This window comes from Hypanus sabinus, chromosome 6, assembly GCF_030144855.1.
Source record: "Hypanus sabinus isolate sHypSab1 chromosome 6, sHypSab1.hap1, whole genome shotgun sequence".
In the NCBI taxonomy this organism is placed as follows: Eukaryota; Metazoa; Chordata; class Chondrichthyes; order Myliobatiformes; family Dasyatidae; genus Hypanus; species Hypanus sabinus.
Genome location: NC_082711.1, coordinates 56,506,610 through 56,525,569, shown reverse-complemented (window position 1 = coordinate 56,525,569; position 18,960 = coordinate 56,506,610). Strand labels below are relative to the sequence as shown.

The 18,960-nt window shown below is 38.1% G+C and overlaps 1 protein-coding gene across 1 annotated transcript in view; it reads right to left on the bottom strand.

Moving 5' to 3' along the window:
* The window catches only part of cubn (cubilin (intrinsic factor-cobalamin receptor)), a 359,402-nt gene that overhangs the window by 56,970 nt on the left and 283,472 nt on the right, over positions 1 to 18,960 (bottom strand). The window contains exon 54 of the mRNA XM_059971453.1: positions 16,195 to 16,412. Coding sequence (XP_059827436.1) covers positions 16,195 to 16,412 — 218 coding nt within the window. The remainder of the gene's footprint in view (positions 1 to 16,194; positions 16,413 to 18,960) is intronic.

Sequence of the window (18,960 nt, the reverse complement as noted above, 5' to 3'; positions counted from 1 at the left end):
ATTGATTTTACATACTTTAGACATGCTAAAGTCCTGCTAAATCCAATCTTCTGCAAAAAGTTGCAGATTTGGACAAAAACTAGCATGAGAAAGCATTATAACAGCCTCAGGCACTAAAACGGGACTTGCACATATCCTCCATATAGTTCATCCAGCATGGTTCCAAACACTTTGTTGATTAGCAATCTGGAGAAGGGCATCAGCCATTAAACACACAGTCCCCATGGCACATATTGTGGAGGAAACAAAGGTGCAGGGGAGAGGGAAAACAACTCGCACATTCACTAAAGGAACTTGCAAGTCTCAGTCGATGTGTGGTCTTGCATGGCAGAAGGTTTGGAGTGTCATCAGGTTCATCATGAGAGATGGTCTCCCAACAGTAGCTGGGACGTGGACCACAGATTACAACAGGAAATAGAAAAGGCGTGTCAAAAGGTCAATGTTATGATAATCATGGGTGATTCAAGTTGCAGGTAGATTGGGAAGATCAGGTTGGCAATGGATCTCATGAGAGTGAGTTTGTTGAATGCCTATGAGATGGCTTTTTAGAGCAGTTTGTCACTGAGCCGACTAGGGGATCAGCTATACTGGATTGGGTGTTATGTAATGAGCCAAAGGCGATTACGGAGCTTAAGTTAAAAGAACCATTAGGAGGCAGCGATCACACCATGATTGACTTCAACTTGAAATTTGATAGGGAGAAGGTAAAGTCCGATGTCACAGTATTTCAGTGGAGTAAGGGAAATTACGGTGGTATGAGAGAGGAGCTGGCCAAAGTAAATTGGAAGGAAATGCTTGCAGGGATGACAGCAGAGCAGAAATGGCGTGAGTTTCTGAGAAAATAGAGAAGGGTGTGCAATAGATGTATTTGAAACAAAGGAACACTCGAATGCAAAATACTACCACCGTTACTGACAAGGGAAGTCAAATTTAATGTAAAAGCAAAAGAGACGGCATACAACAAAGCAAAACCTAGTGGGAAGATAGAAGGTTGGGAAACTTTTTTTTTTAAAAAAACTACAGAGAGCAACAAAAAGAATCATTAGGAGAGAAAGGATGAAAAATCCACCCCCTTTGAGTCAGAATTTAGTGGATGGACCTTTGGCAGCAATTACAGCCTTCAGTCTATGTGGATAGGTCTCTATCAGCTTTGCACATCTGGACACTGCAATTTTTCCCCATTCTTCTTTGCAAAACTGCTCAAACTCTGTCAGATTGTATTGTTGCATTGGGGATCGTGAGTGAACAGCCCTTTTCAAGTCTAGCCACAAATTCTCAATTGGATTGAGGTCTAGACTTTGACTTGGCAACTCAAGGACATTAACTTTGTTGTTTTTTAAAACTATTCCTGTGTAGCTTTATGCTTGGGATAATTATCTGCTAGAAAACAAATCTTCTCCCAAGTTGCAGTTCTCTTGCAGATTGCATCGGGGTTTCCTCCAGGATTTCCCTGTATTTTGCTGCATTCATTTTACTCTCTACCTTCACAAGCCTTCCAGGGCCTGCTGCAGTGAAGCAGCCCCACAGCATGACGCTGTCATCACCATGCTTCATGGTAGGGGTAGTGTGTTTTTGATGATGTGTGATATTTGGCTATCACCAAACATAGTGTTTAGTCTGATAACCAAAAAGCTCAATTTTGGTTTCATCAGACCATAGATCCTTCTTCCAGCTGACTTCAGAGTCTCCCACATGCCTTCTAGCGAACTCTAGCAGTAAATTTTTTTTCAACAGTGGCTTACTCTTTGCCACTCTCCCATAAACCTGCGACTGGTGAAGCACCCAGGCAACAGTTGTTGTATGTGCAGTCTCTTTCATCTCAGCCACCGAAGCTTGTTACTGCTCCTGAGTTGTCATAGGTCTCTTGGTGGCCTCCCTCACTAGTCCCCTTCCTGCACAGTCACTCAGTTTTTGAGGATGGCCTGCTCTAGGGAGATTTACAGTTGTGCCATATTCTTTCCATTTCTTGATGATTGTCTTAACTATACTCTAAGGAATATACAGTGACAGAAACATTTTCTTATATCCATCTCCTGATTTGTGCTTTTCAATAACCTTTTTGCAGAGTTGCTTGGAGTGTTCATTTGTCTTCATGGAGTAGATTTTGCCAGTACAGTATACTGTCTCACCAGCAGTTGGACCTTCCAGATACTGGTGTATTTTTACTACAATCAGTTAAACACATCAACTGTACATGGTGATATCCATTTAGCTACTTATGTGACTTCTAAAATCAACTGGCTGCACCAGTAATGATTTGGTGTGTCATATTAAAGGGGGTGAATACTTCTGCAATCAATTATTTTGTGTTTTATATTTGTAATTAAGTTAGGTCACTTTGTAGAGATCTGTTTTCACTGTGACACAAAGTAATCTTTCTGTTGATCAGTGTCAAAAAAGCAATATTAAATCCACTGAGATTCAGTGGTGTAAAACAATAAAACATGAAAACTTCCCGGGTGGGGGGGGGGTGGAGAAGAGTGAATACTTTATACTTATTATATGCACTATATGCCATTGGAAAAGATATCTTGTTCTTTTCCCAATGATCTACCAATTCTAGCATCATGCACAAGTCCGTCTCATAAATGTGATTTCACTCAAGTCATGTGCCTTGGTTTGTTGTACAGCTGTAGTGTGGATCAAAGTTAAATGCCTTCACATCTATGCCGTAGCTCCAGCATAACGTTGACTTTCTGTTGGACATCTTTCAAAGCCAATTTCATTGCCAAAATGTTTCGCACATACGTAAGGACACAGACACCAAGGCCAGAAATTTGTAATGCTGCCTCAATCAACATTGAATTGTTATACCCAGTGTTTGATTGATACTAGATTTCAGTTCCTGGAATAATTGCAAACAAAGTGTGATTCCTGTTAAATATAAATATTTATGTTTCTCAAAGTAAGAATCAGTTTTATTTTTGTGCTCTTATCAAATAATGTAATGCAGGTGTCTAATCACAGAAGTTTCTGCTGAAAATAAATAAGGCACCACAGAATATCACAGATAAAATTTCTCTCATAAGTGCCAGAGAGAGTTCTTTGTTCTGTGAACCCACAAATTGCACAAGCTAATCTAGTAACACAAAGTTAATAAACTCTTAGTAAAAATTGTGAGTATGTGTAATGTATAACACCTTGTATTCCATTTGGGTAGCATCCAACCTGATGGCATGAACATTGATTTCTCAAACTTCCAGTAATGCCGCCAACTCCCTCCTTCATTATTTCCCATCCCCATTTCCCTCTTGCACAATATCTCTTTGCCCACCCATTGCCTTTCTGTGGTTCTCCTCCCCTCTTCTCTTCTGTCTCTTTCACCAGTCAACTTACCAGCTCTTTACTTCATCCTTCCCCCTCCAGGTTTCACCTGTCACCTTGTGTTTCTCTCTCCCTCCCTCCCCCCCCCACCTTTTAAATCTACTCCCGAGCTGCTTTTCCAGTTTTGCCAAAGGGTTTTGGCTTGTAACATCTTTCTCATAGATGCTGACAGGCCTGCCGAGTTCCTTCAGCACTTTGTGTGTTGCTGAGATTTCCAGCATCTGCAGATATTCCCTTGTTTGTATTTGGTCTTTGACATTCTTTTGGAATCACCAGCTGCGTGGAGAGGGGGAGCCTGCTGCATGGGCAACACTTGCCGTCCATGTCATACTGCCCTGGCTTGCATATCACATAGACAGCTGGGATGCAACATCCATGGTTGATCCCGGCCATGACATAATGTCATTGATGATAGTATAGAATCATAGCAACTTACTGCCTAGAAGGAAGTCATTTGGACCTGCTAGCCATTAGGTTGACTTTAGGTTATTTTACTTCCCATTTCTTCATCCATAGAGTGACACTAATGATATATTTTCAAGACAAGTGATATGTAACTTAGAGGGTGAACCTAGAAATACTGATGTTACCATTTACCTGCTACCCTTGTCTTGATGGCTGAGACCATGGATTTGGAAATTGCTGTCAGAGCAGCTGCAATGTCCTTTGTGGATATGCACTGCAGCAGTACATTGGTGATACACAAAATTAATATTTAGGGTGCAATGTGCTGCTTTGTACTGAACAATAAAAGCTTCTCAAGTGTTGTTAAAGCTCCACTCAGTCCAGGAAAATTAAGAATATTGCTCCATATTCCTTATAGAGTCTTTAAGAGATATAACATGAAAACAGGACTGTCGAGCCATGCCATCAACCTCCATTTTCACTAATCATAAATTAATCAAACTTTTAAAATTCTCCCCACAATTCTCATCAGCACTTCCAGATTCTACTGCTCACTGAGATATGAAGTGCAAATTACAATGACCAATCGATCTACCAATCCAAACATCATTTTGTGATGTGAGAAGCTAGAGTACTGAGAGGATATCCATGTGGAAACATGAAGGACACATGGCATTTTTATCTATTTTTGTAACTTACTGTACTTTTTATGTATTGCACTGTACAGCTGCCACAAAACTACAAATTTTATGTAAGTGATAATAAACCCAAATCTGATTCCGAAACATGATCTGTCTTTGCATGACATTTGACGCTTGACACTGACCACAGAATTTTTTTCTCTTTAATGCCTACTGAATTCATTTTTGCTCAGATACTTTGTTTCCACACTCAGTCAAATATTAACTTGGAAGTGAAGAGTAGTCATTCTCAACAAGCCTCTGGAATTCAATTCTTTGGTCCATGTTTGTATCTAAACTGTGGCAAGGGCAGGAGTTGTCCAAGCAAAACCCAAACTGGGCCCAGCTGAGTAGGATATTGGTAAGTGGCTCATGATGGTGCAGTCAATGACAGCTTCTGTCACTATGTTGGTGATTGAGGACAGACTGTGGGTGGTGATTAGTCAGATTGGGTTCTGCTTCTTTTGTGAACAGGTTATACCTGTGTAAGTTGCAACTTTGGAGAATAAATGCAGTGATGTAATTTTGCTGATTTAACTGATGGGTGAAGTGTCAGAATAATTTTCACATCAATTCTGTATTGAATATTACTGCTGTTGTGCTGATTATTGTGTCTACTGCCCCATAATTCCTTCCTGCTCTATTTTTGTTTTTGCTTGTGCTCAAAGTGAAATTATTCTTTCTGAACATTCGGCTGTGAGATGGTTGGCACAGACAAGGAGACCTGTAGGGCCAAATTTTGTTTTAAATGATGATGACACTATTACACATGGACTTAATTGTTCTGAAGAAACAAAAATGTATATTGGAAAGAATTCCTGCCTCTGATGTCAGAAGCATTCCTTGCATGAAGATGTCATGAGTTTTTCTGATTAAAATAATCTATTACTGTTCAATAAGTGGGCAGATTAATGAAAAGGAAAATGGCCACTACTGCCCATGAAATAGTACCTCAATGATTTCCTTGAGCAATTCAGCAGGTCAGGCAGCATTGATGGAGGGGAAATGGACAGTCAGTAACCTGTAGTAATGAGTTCAAGGGGTGCAGCATAGTAGCCAGGTTTGGCAGAAATTGGTTATTGTAAAGGACAGAAACTCTGACAAGTCCTTTGGTCTTGGGGCATCTGCTGGAATTTTCCCAGTGCACTTGTGTAATCCTTGTGCATTGGTGGTGTGACCACAGTAAGTGATGCTAAGTTTAAAGAATTCACACTTGTTACACTGCGCTTTGAGCCGATAATCTTCTAATCCTTTTACCACTGTCTTGAGATTTGCAAAATGTTCCTTGTCATCCATACTGGTAATAGTGCCGTCATCCACAGTGCCTTGCAGCACCTGGTCTATAGCCTTCTACCAAGAGTGTAGGTGCAGATGCTACCTCAAAAATAAGCCTATGATAGAGGTAAAGTCCTTAATGTGTGTTTATGGTAAGAAACACTTTGTACACTTCTTCCATCTCCATCTGTAGGTAGTCCACTTTGCTGATGTATTTCTCTCCAGAAAGGTTTGCAAAGATATCCTCTATCCTGGGTAGAGGGAATTGATCTACTTTTGACCTTAATGTCACCATAGACCCATTCTTGGTTACTGGGATGACTGGTAGATCAAAAGATTGATTTTTCTCGAATTTCTGTTGAAGATCAACAAACTCTTGATGCTCCTATTATTGAAAGCAAAATTCAGAAAGCTATTTTTTCAATGCAATCTGGTAAAGCTCCTGGACTGGATGGTTATTCTGTAGGATTTTATTTTTAAAAATTGAAAAATTGCTCTTTCCATATATGTTGGAAATGCTTAAAGATTCTTTGCTGATAGAGTTACCTCCCACATTTTATGAAGCTTCTATTTTTTTAATTCTTAAGAAAGATAAAGACTCTATCGACTGTGCTTCACATAGACCTATTTCTTTATTAAATGTGTATGCTAAAATTCTCTCAACAATAATGGCTAAACGGCTGGAGAATGTTCTAACTAAAATTCTCTCAAGACCAAACAGGTTTTGTAAAGGTCCATTAATCTTTCTCTAATGTTCAGAGACTGTTAAATGTTATATATTCATCCTTTTCTAAGACTCCCCAATGTGTTGTCTCTCTTGATGCTGAAAAGGCATTTGACAGAGTTGAATGGAAATATTTATTTAGTGTTTTAGAGAAATTCGACTTTGGTATTAATTTTAATAAGTGGATTAGAACGATATATAAAAGCCCTATTGCTACTGTTATGACTAACAATTGCAGATCTTTTTTTTTTACTTTCACAGGGTACAAGACAAGGATGTCCAATAAGTCCTTTGTTATTTAATTTGGTGCTGGAACCCTCAGCTATTGAACTTCGTGAAGCTGATATTCATGGAATTTTCATAAATGGGACTGTTCATAAGATCTCTCTTTATGCTGACGATCTCTTAGTTTATATTTTGAATCCTGAAGAATCCATTCCTAGTTTATGGAAACTATTAAACGATTTTGGAAAGTTTTCGGGATATAAACTAAACCTTCATGAAAGTGAATTATTTCCCCTAAATGATTCTGCTTCTATCTATGATGACATTCCTTGTAAAGTTATGGACTCATTTAAATATTTAGGTATTATTATTACTAAAAGTTATAAGGAGCTTTATGAAGCTAATTTGGTTCCTTTAGTGGATTTAATGAAGCAATTATTTTGTAGATGGAATCCACTTACACTTTCATTAGTCAGTCGAATTCATGCAGTTAAAATGATAATTTTACCAAAATTTTTATATGCATTTCAAAATATCCCTATTTTTTAAATTAGTTTTTCAATCAGATTGACTATTATCTTATCTTTTGTTTGGAATAATAAAAGACCAAGAATTGGTAAATATCATTTACAAAAATTAAAAAAGATGGAGGTCTTGCTTTGCCTAATTTAAGAATATATTATTGGGTTGTCAATATACGTTATGTGTTTTTGTTTATATTGGGCTGATAGAGATGAAGGACCACCCTGGGCTGATTTGGAATTGAATGCTGTGAAACAGTTTCACTTAACCTCATTATTAGGAGCTTCTTTACCTGTACGACTGGCCAAAATTACTAATTTAAATTCATATCCTGTGATTAAGCAGTCATTACGAATTTGGTTCCAGTTTCGTAACTTTTTAAATTTTAAAATATTTAAACTTTTTAGTTTAATTTACTGAAATTATTTATTTAAACCTTCATTAAGTGATCATACTTTTCTTTTTTGGAGGAATAAAGGGGTTTATTCCTTCATGGATCTGTTCCAGGATGGTTGATTGATGTCTTTTGAGAAATTAGTAACTACATACACTCTCTCATATTCACATTTCCTGCAATATCTTCAGGTCAGACATTTCTTACAAAAAAAACTTAAGTGATTTTCCATATATACAAGATTCTGACCTGTTAGATATTATTTTAAAAATGAATCCTTTAGTGAAGGGTTTTATTGGGAAAATTTATAATTTATTGTTACAACAGCACAATTATCCTTCACTTAAGATTAAGCAAGATTGGGAGAGAGAGCTTAACTTGACCCTGATAACAGGAGATTGGTTGTGGATTTTGAAGTTGGTTAACTCTTCTTCGATCTGTGCCAATCACTCTTCAATTCAATTTAACATTGTACATTGTTACTATTTAACAAAGAAGAAATTGTCTAAAATGTTTTCTAATGTTGATAGTGTGTACAGATGTAAAACCAAGACAGCTACATTGACACATGTTTTGGTTGTGTTCCATACTGAAACATTTTTGGAAGTCTATTTTCTCTACAATTTCTAAAGTTTTAAATATTAATTTACAACCTAACAAATTGAGTTTTATTTGGTATGGTCCCTCAATATATTCATGGTATTTCTCCATCAGACCAACATATAATTGCATTTGTTACATTATTGGCCAGAAGGGCTATTTTGTTGAAATGGAAGGATACTTCTGCTCCTACTTTGATACAATGGTTCTCTCAGGTGATGTTATGCCTTTGTTTGGAGAAAATCCGAAGTCGAACTTTTGATCGTCTATGTGATTTTGAGAAAAGGTGGGGTTCATTTGCCTGCTACTATCATGTGATTTGAGTTAATTAATATGGATTTGAGTTGGCGGATTGGTTTTTTTTCTATGGAAGCTTGTATGATGTATAGCTCCGGGGATGTGCTCCCAATGGGTTTTCTTTGTTTTTTTCTCAGTCGGGGTTTTTTTTAGTTAGTAGGGGGTTCTTTTTTTTAATTCCTTTTCCTTTCAAAAAATACTCAACACTTTATTTTTTCATATTATTATGGATATATTGCTTAGCTTTGTTAAACAGTTATTTGTTAATTTAATTCTTTATTGTATATAATGACATATTTACTCAATGTATCTTTTTGTTAATCTTTGATAATAATTAATAAAAAGATTTAAAAATATCACCATAGACCCATTCTAGGATGACTGGTGTTGCCCATGGGCTCCACTTAACCTTGGAAAGAACTCCTTCTGCTTCCCTGCAATCTAGTTCAAAGATGGTATAAGGAATCGGAAGGGCTTTATAAAACTTGGGTGTGGCATTTTCATTTAACATAATTTTACCCTCGATATGTTTGAGTTTTCCAGTGCTTTCTCTGGACACTGCTGTGGCATCATCCAGTATATTTTTAAATTCACTTTCAGTTGACTCTTTTGCAGGTGATGTGGCATGCAAATGGTGAATGGATCTCCGATCAAGTTGTAGTTGTCTCAGCCCTCACGCACCGACAATGCTGGTCCTCCTGTCCTTACCACATACAAGCCCAATGTGGCTTGTTGGTTGTTGTATTTCACCGTTACATCTGTTATTCCCACAGGAGTTATCTTTAGTATAAGTTCTTAGTTGGATATCCACAGGCTTCAGTTCAGAATCTCTGAAATGCCATCAAACCCATTTTGTGGAATGACTGAAATGGCTGAGCCAGTGTCCTATTCTATTTCAATTAATTTGCCATTCACTCCTGGTGTAAGCCATATTGCTTGTCTATTGTTAGTTTTCACATTATACATCTCAAAACTACTCAGGGCTGTTTCACACTCATCATTATCAGATTTTTGATTAGCAGCATGCAGATTAGTGCTCACTTTGAAACTGCAACTTGACCCTTTACTTTTATATCTTCCCTGCGCCGTCCGTTTATTTTTGTCTGTCCCACATGCTACCTATATGTGTCCTATTTTGTTGCATTTTCTGCAAGTTTCACATTCAAACCTGCAATGGCCGGGGGTATTTAATCCAGCACAACGGTAACACAGTTTGTTCAGATGTTGCACTTTTGTTCACGTTCACTTGCATTCCAGACTGCAACTCAATTGAGTCTCTGTCTGCTGTTTCCATTGATACAGCTATTTCAACTGTTCTTTGAAATGTGAGTTATGCTTCAGTTACAACATATTTTTGAATACTTTCTTGCAAAATTCCACAAACTAAACTATCTCTCAGTGCATTATTAAGCCCATCAATGAAATGACAATACTTGGACAACTACTTCAATTCACCCACATACACTGAAATGGACCCCCCTTCCTTTTCATTCCGCTTATGGAACTTAAAGCATTCTGCAATCAACAATCATTTTGGTTCTGAACGTTCCTCCATTACTTTCATAATATCAGCAAAGCTATCTTGACTGGTTTGGTTGGATCAGTCAAACTTCTACACAAACTGTATGCCTTTAAATCCAATGCACTCAGTAAAACTGGTTCTTGTTTCTCATTGGCTATTCCATTTGCTTTAAAGTTCTGTTCAATCGACTCAGTATGCAATATCCAGTTATCTCTTGTCCATTAGAATGTGTCTATTGTACTGATATAGCCATCTCTTTTTTTATTTATGATTGTAATCAGCTGGTATTCACTGTCTATGAACCCATTAAATTGTTTTCTACCTTGTTTTTCAGCCCGACCATGTTTTCTTTACAAAAGAAACACATGCTGCGCTGTTTCTCTTTCCTTGTCTGTTTGTTGCTGTGCTTTCACAGGTAGGTAGTCATCTCAGGTTCATTTAAAACCTCCTCATCTCCACTGTTATGCTTTGTAATTGTAAGAGAAAGACGGGAGCCCAGGAGAAATTGGCCTTTCTCCAATTCAGAATCTAGTCCACGGACCCGACTTTTTGCATGTTCACTTTGAAGCTAATGACATTGTGGTCACCAGATGCAAAGTGATTCCCTACACAAACCTCTGTCATTTCCGAATAGAAGATCCAGTGACACACACTCTCTCATTGGGACTTCTATGTACTGATGAGGAAACTTTCCTGAACACATTTGACAATATCTGTTCAATTTATAAGATCATAAAGCCATAAGATTTAGGAGTAGAATTAGGCCATTTGGCCCACCATGTCTGCTGTGCCATTTCATCATGCCTGATCCAATTTTCCTCTCAGCCCCAACCCTCCTACCTTCTCCCTGTATCTCTTCATGCCCAGACCAATCAAGAATCTATTAACCTCTACTTTAAAAAATTATAAAGACTTGGTCTCCACAGCTGCCTATGGCAATGAATTCCACAAATTTGCCACACTCTGGCTAAAGAAATTTCTCTTCACCTCCATTCTAAAAAGACATCCTTCCATTCTGAGGTTACGTCCTCTGGTCTTACACTCTCCTACCATAGAAAACGTCTCCACATCCACTCTATCAAGGCCTTTCACCATTTGTTATGTTTCAATGAGGCACCCCAAATTCTTCTAAATTCCAGTGATTACAAGCCCAGAGCCATCAAATGTTCTTCATATGACAAGCCATTCCATCCTGAAATCATTTTTCTGAACCTTTTTTTGAATCCTCTGCAGTTTGAGCACATTATTTCTAAGGCTATGGGCCCAAAACTGCTCACAATACTCTAAGCAAGGCTTCACTAGTGCTTAATGAAGTCTCAACATTACATCCTTGCTTTTATATTCTTTTCTTCTTGAAATTAATGCTAACATTGCATTTGGCTTCCTCACCACAGAATCAACCTGCAAATTAACATCAGGGAATCCTGCACAAGGACTTTGCACCTCAGTATTTTGTACTTTCTCTCCATTTAGAAAATAGTCAACCCTTTCATTTCTTCTAACAACATGCATGACCATGCATTAACTGACACTGTAGTCCATCTGCCATTTCTTTGTATTCTCCTAATCCAAGACCATGTGTAGCTTCTCTACTTCCTCAAAACTACCTGCCCCTTCACCTGTCTTCATATCATCTACAAACTTTGTGACAAAGCCATCAATTCCATCATCTAAATCATTGATATATAACATTAAAAGTATTGGTAACACAGACCCCTGTGGAACACCACTATTCATCACAGCCAACCGGTAAAGGCTCCCTTTATTCCCACTCTGCTTTCTAAAGCTTTACTCATGCTAGAATCTTTCCTGTAATAGCATGGACTTGTAGCTTGTTAAGCAGCCTCATGTGTGGCACTTTGTCAAAGGCCACCTGGAAAGCCAAATGCATATCAACCGCTTGTCTATCCTTCTTGTTATTTCTTCAAAGAATTCCAACATATTTGTCCAGTGATTCTTGAAAGATCATTACTAATGCCTCCACAATCTCTTCAGCCACCTCCTTCAGAACTCTGGCATGTATATCATCTGGTCCAGGTGACTTATTTACCTTCAGACTTTTCAGTTACTCAAGAACATTTTCTCTAATAATGCTAACTTCACAGGCTTCATGACTACTGACAATCGGAACTTGCACTATACTGCTTGTGTCTTCCATAGTGGAGACTAATGCAAAATACACATTCAGTTCATCCGTCTTTCCCTTGTCCTCCATTACTACTGCTCCAGCATTGTTTTCCAGCGGTCCTTATCCACTCTTGCCTCTCTTTTACACTTTATGTATCTGAAGAAACTTCTAGTATCCTCTTTAATACTGTTTGCTAGCTTACTCTTGTATTCTAATTTTACCCTATTAATTAATATTTTAGTTGCCTTCTGTTGGTTTTTAAAAGCTTTCCAATCCTCTAACTTCTCAATATTTTTTGCTCTATTATATGCCCTCTCTTTAGCTTTTATGTTGGCTTTGACTTACCTTGTTAGCCATGGTTGTGTCTTCTTGCCTTTAGAATACTTATTCCTCTTTGGCATGTATATATCCTGTGCCTTCTGGATTGCTTTCAGAAATTCCAGCCATTGCTGCTCTGCCATCATCCCTGTGAATGTCCTTTTCCAATCAATTCTGTCCAACTCCTCTCTCATGCCTCTGTAATCCTTTACTCCAGAGTAATACTGATACATCTGAATTTAGCTTCTCCTTCTTAAATTTCAGGTTGAATTCAATCATATTATGATCACTTGCCCCTAAGGGTTCTATTACCTTAAGGGGTCTAATCAATTCCTGTTCATTGTTCAACACCTAAGCCAGATCCCCAAGTAAGCTCAACCACGAGCTGCTCTAAAAGGCCATCTTATATGCACTCTATAAACTCCCCCCTCCTCGAATCCAGTACCAACCTAATTCTTCCAAACTACCTGCATATTGAAATCCCCCATGACTATTATAACCTCCCCTTTTGACATGAATTTCCTGTCTCCCATCGCAATTTGTACCAAATCCTTCCTACTGTTTGGTGGTTGGTATACAACTCCCATCAAGATCTTTGTACCATTGCAGTTCCTTAGCTCTATCCACAATTACTCATCACTTTCTGATGCTATGTCACCTTTTTCTAATGATTTGATTTCTTTTTTTTTTAACCAACAGACCAACACGGCCCTCTCTGCCTTCCTGTCTATCCTTTTGATGCAATGTGTATCTTTGGACATTAAGCTCCCAGCTAAAATCTTCCTTGAGCCATGATTCAGTGATACCTACAACATTATACACACCAATCTGCAACTGTGCTACAAGGTCATCAAATGTAATACTTCAGTCCTGTATTCACCCTTTTCGATTTTGCCAGGGTGCCTATGACTTTTGCACAGTGCTGTGGTGATTTTATGTATTTCACTGCAGTACTACCTTAAAAATAAACAAATTTCATGACATGAGTGATATTAAACCTGATTCTAATATGGGTTCTATTGTGGACTTACAGTGGGAAGGGGACAGGGAAAGGGATATCATGTTTGGAAAATGGGGAAGGAAGAGGGGATAGAGTGGTAAGCACCAGAGAGACATTCTGTAATGATCCATAGATCAGTTGTTTGATATCTAATAACCTTGCATGGTGTCTCAGGGCTGAGCATGTTTGCACTCCCGCCCCTGCTTGCCCTTGGCACTCCTCCTCTGCCACACCCCTCCCACAGTACTCCATCCTCACCATCTGCCGTATCTTTTCGTCCTGCCAGATTTACAAACTTGCTCTCTGCTTCACATTGACAAATACAATACTGTATAAAAGTCGTAGGCACCTTAGCTATAGATACAGTATGTGCCAAAGACTTTCGCATGGTACTGTAACCGACAATAAATTATTTAAACAAATAAAGAATGCTTCATGAAACAATATACTTGCATTATTACTCAAAAACACAACACTGACTTTACCTTCCTGAAGATCACAATCAATTCCTCGGTATGCTGATGTTGAGTGTGGACTTATTGTTAAATCGTTCAACCAGATTATCTGTCTCACTCTCGTATGCTTCCTATTTGCCATATGAGATTTCACTAACAACAGTTATAAGTTTATAGATGGTGCTTGTACTGTGCCTAGCCACAGAGTAATGAATGTTGGGAGAACAGAGCAGCGGGCTAAGCACATATCCTTTAGGTGCACTTGTATTGATTGTCAACAAGGAGGAGATTTTATCAGGAATCCATACGCAATGTGGTCTCCCAATAATGAAGTTGAGGATCCAGTTGCATACGGAGGTACAGAGGCCCAGGTTTAGAAGCCTGCTAATTAATATTGAGGGATGGAGTGTCCCAAAGATATTAGTGGGAATGTTTTAATAAGCTTCACATAGCATGTGACTTTACAATCTCCGAGCTTTTTAAAGAACATATTATTATTGTTTTTAGCTAGTTAAGATATTCTCTGTAAGATCTGAAATGTTGGAAGGACATTCAATCTATTTATTTAGTGTATTCAGTACATTAAGGTAAAACCAGGATTATATTGCACACAGAGCTTTGATGCCAAAGAAATCACTTTGCCAGATTCTGTACTTTTCAAATCACAAGGGAATTTTGTACCCTATAAAGTTTCTGTAAACTTTACTGACCATTTAAACCTCAAAGCACAAACAAACTTATCACAATTTCATGCTTTGCTTTCAAATAACAAGAACTGTGAGTTTTAACTGTCTGTTTTCTTTAAAAATGGCAACTCAATCATGTGCTAAAAAGTGTTGAGATCTGATCTTGTGCAGCTGCTATCATTCGTAGCGGCTCTGGGGAAATCTTGTGAGGAATTAGACTAACAGTATTGTTATTTTGACTGAAAAATCCATTTTGTTTGGTACAAATTCAACCAACTATCAAAAAGCTATCACAAGCTGAAAAGATACATGAGTTTAAAAGCGCAGATTAATTCCAAGGAATATTCAGACCCACTTGGAGTACTGTGCTCAGTTCATCAGTATTTTCTTTATTTTTTTTCAGTCAAATTCTTATTTCCAGAAACTGGGTACAATAATGACCTATTGATATATCAATCAGAGAAAGTAGCTTCCTGGGATTAAGCACACGGTGTATGGATGTTCCCTTTCCAACATAATATAGAACCAACAGCTGTTATAACTTATGTGACCTCAATAATTTGCCAGCAATTTTACATAGAAATTCATCTCAATGATAGGCATAAAACTTTAATATTAATCTGCAGCTCTACAACAGAGCCAGTCATATTCCCAAAACATTCCAGATTTCCAATGTTGCATCTCATCTTCTGCAAACTTCATGCACCTAGTTCAAAATTGTTATACCTTATTATTTAATAAGGTATTTCCGGTCAAGATGGCACTAGCAAACAATGATTCCTTGGATGACCTCTTCCAGATAGTCAATTATTTCACTTCCTCTACATTTTCTACTTATTCTTTTTATCAATTCTGTTTTCGAAACTTGGAGCCTGTGACTTACAGTCTGTAGTTTGATTGAGTGAGCTAGCACCCTACTGTCTACGACAAAACTCCAGGAGAGAATTGCAAGTGTCAGCTATCACAAGGAGGAGCTCAGAGAGGAGCCATGAAGAGCTACATTTCTCACTGCTTATAGTATGGAGGAAGACTTGAAATATCAAGCAAATGCAGAGTCAAGTGAGTGGTTCTTAGAGAGGCTGCTAGGTTTGTGTTGCTACCCTCAGAGAGACACTAATGCATGTCCCTGCCCTTGGAGGGGACACTGATTTGAGTCGCTGCGCTTGGAGGGGCCACTGGGTCCCAAAGCTCTTGGAGATGTTAGCATAATTCTGAGAATTATGGATTGGACTGTAGCTCAAACTAATTGTTGTACATATTGGCCTCTTCTATGTTTTTTTGTGTGTTCTTGCCCTTTCTTTCTTGTTGCTGATTGGTGGGCTGGAGGGTTGAGATCTGATGTTCCTATTGTTGTTTCTCCACATGAGTGATCCATGTTAGTTTTTCTGTGAGGAAGGGTTGTTGGGGTGAGTGAGTTTTTCTTTTTCATGTGGGGAGGTTGATGTCTTAAGTTCAATTACTTCCATGGTTTCTGCATTTTATGGCTATCTGGAGAAGACAAATCTCAGAGTTGTATTCTGCATACATGCTTCAATAATAAAGTGAACCTATGAATCTCTGATAACATTCTGGTCAGAAATCAAGAAAAAAATGAAATAAATTATTATTTAGCCTATTGTTATATTTATTTGCCACTTACCTAATGTCTCAGTATATGAAGCTCTCCATCCTCCATAAGTATGAATGCCATTTGTTTTGAACACAAGGAATATGGAGTTGTTGGTGCTCCTTAGAATAGGAGGATTTTCTGAGCCACAGAATTGGCCTAAAAGTGGTGCAAAAGTACTTGGACCATTGTAGACTGCCACGTAGTTAGAAGTACATGTTGATGAAGCATCAAGGTTAAATTCATCGAATCTATGAAGAAAGCAATTTGATTAACGATAAATTATTAGTGATTTTATAATGCAACAACAGATTTTCTACTCTATTTTATGGTTTCTACTTGGTAGGTACTTTGGCTAAAAAGCTAAAATACTTTCATTATGTTAATCTGTCATGGTAGCATAACGTTTAGCGTGACTATTACAATTCAGGGTGTTGCAGTTCAGAGTTCAATTCCAATGACATCAGTAAGGATTCTGTATGTCCTCCCCATGGAATGCATGGGTTTTTGCTGGGCGCTCTAGTTTCCTTCTACGGTCCAAAAAGAGCATCAGTTAGTAGATTAATTGGTTATTGTAAACTGTTTCTTGATTAGGCAAGGGTTAAATCAGGCAGTACAGCACAGCTTGAAGAGGCCTAAAGAGCCAATTCTGCACTGGATTTCAATAAATAATCAAAATACCCCAGAAATTAACTGATTACATACTGACATAATCAAAGTTCAAAGTAAATTTATTACCAAAGTACATAAATATAACCATATACAACCCTGAGATTTATTTTCTTGCAGACATACTCCATAAATCCAAAACAGAATAGAATCAGAATGACCAATATTGAATCAATGGAAGTCCACACCAACTAGGGCATTCAACCAATGGTCAAAGGACAACAAACTGCAAGTATAAATAGAAATAAAAATAAATAAGCAATAAATATCGTGAACATGAGATGAAGAGTCCTTAAAAGTGAGTCCACAGTTTGTGGGAACTTTTCACTGATGGGGCAAGTGAAGTAACTGTTCCTGAACCTGTTGGTGTGAGTCCTGAGGCTCCAGTACCTTCTTCCTGATGGCAGCAGTGAGAAGAGAGAATGACCTAGGTGATGGGGTTGCTGATGATGGATGCTGCTTTCCTGTGACAATGCTCCATGTAGATGTGCTCAGTGATGGATAGGGCTTTATCCACTACTTTTTGGAGGATTTTCCATTCAAGGGCATTTGGTGTTTCCATATCAGGCTGTGAGGCAGGCAGTCAATATACTCTCCACCACACATCTCTAGAAGTTTGTCAAAGTTTTGGATGCTATACTGAATCTTCGCAAATTCCTGTGGAAGTATAAGCATGTTTTCTTTGTAATTGTAGTTATGTGCTGGTCCCAAGACAGGTTCTCCAAAATGATAACATTGAAGAATTTAAAGTTGCTGACCGTCTCCGCCTTTGATCCTCTGATGAAGACTGGTTCATAGACCTTTGGTTTCCTTATCCTGAAGTCAATAATCAGCTCCTTGGCTTTGCTGACATTGAGTAAGAGGCTGTTGTTGTGGCACCACTCAGCCAGATTTTCAATCTTCCTCCTATATGCTGATTCATCACCATCTTTGATTCAGCCTACAACAGTGGTGTCATCAGCACATTTGAATAAGGCATTGAATCTGTGCATGTGTAAAGTGAGTAGAGCAGGGGGCTAAGCACACAGCCTTGTGGTGTACCTGTGCTGATGGAGATTGTGGAGGAGATGTTGTTGCCAATCCAAACTAATTGGGTCTGCAGGTGAGGAAAGGGAGTATCCAATTGCACAGGGAGGTACTGAGGCCACAATCTTGAAGCTTATTAGTTAGTTTTGAGGGGATGATGGTATTTAATGCCATTTTAAAATAGAAATAATGTAGTGTTACTGTAAATGGTATCTTGGTGGTTGGTGGACTTTGGAGAGAAGAGGTTGTTATATGACCTGTTTCCTTGCAGCATGATTTTTTGAGAAAGTTCATTTATACTTTTGCTAGAACAATGCAGAAGGAAATCTCAGGCAAAACTGTTAGATAAATGTATTCTATCTAGTGCCAGTGATATGAGTACTACAGCTAACCTCTAATGTTGCTTCCAATAAAGGGCCTTTAACCATAAACTTCTAATTCTCTTTCTCTTATCATCGATGCTGCCCGAACTGCACATTGTTTCCAGCACTTTCTGCTTCTGAAATTATTTATTTATTTCTGTGTCTGTACATCATTTAGAAATGGCAATTCGCTGATATTATTGACAAGAAATAGTGAAAATACATAAAAAGCCAACATTTATTGAGCAGCATTCATCATCCTTAAACTGACCGACTTTCCAAACCAATTCAGGGAAGAAGAGCCAATTATATTTTCTTGATCTAGAATTTCATCTAGGCCTGACTGGGTAAGGATTACAAACTTGTGCTTTAATGCACAGGAATTAACCTGTTTTGTACTGTTATTATCCATATTGATGTTAGATTTTTTTAAAATACCAGAATGTAGTAAGATGAGTAGATTTACTTGCCATTGCACATTTGAACAGGTAATCCACCCAGACCTTTGGATTGCATTCATTACATTGAAGCTCAAAATGAATCGGATGTACGCCAGCTCTAGCAGGGGTTGCAGTCCATTACTCCCTGTATGGAGAAGCTTAATATCGTGAATGACCATGATGCTTCACTCCCAAGTAAGCTCAATGCCTTTTATGCACAGTTTGAAAGAGCATAAAACAACACCTGTGTGAATCCCTTTGGCATCTGTGATCTCTGTCTAGGAGGCCAACGTCAGAACATC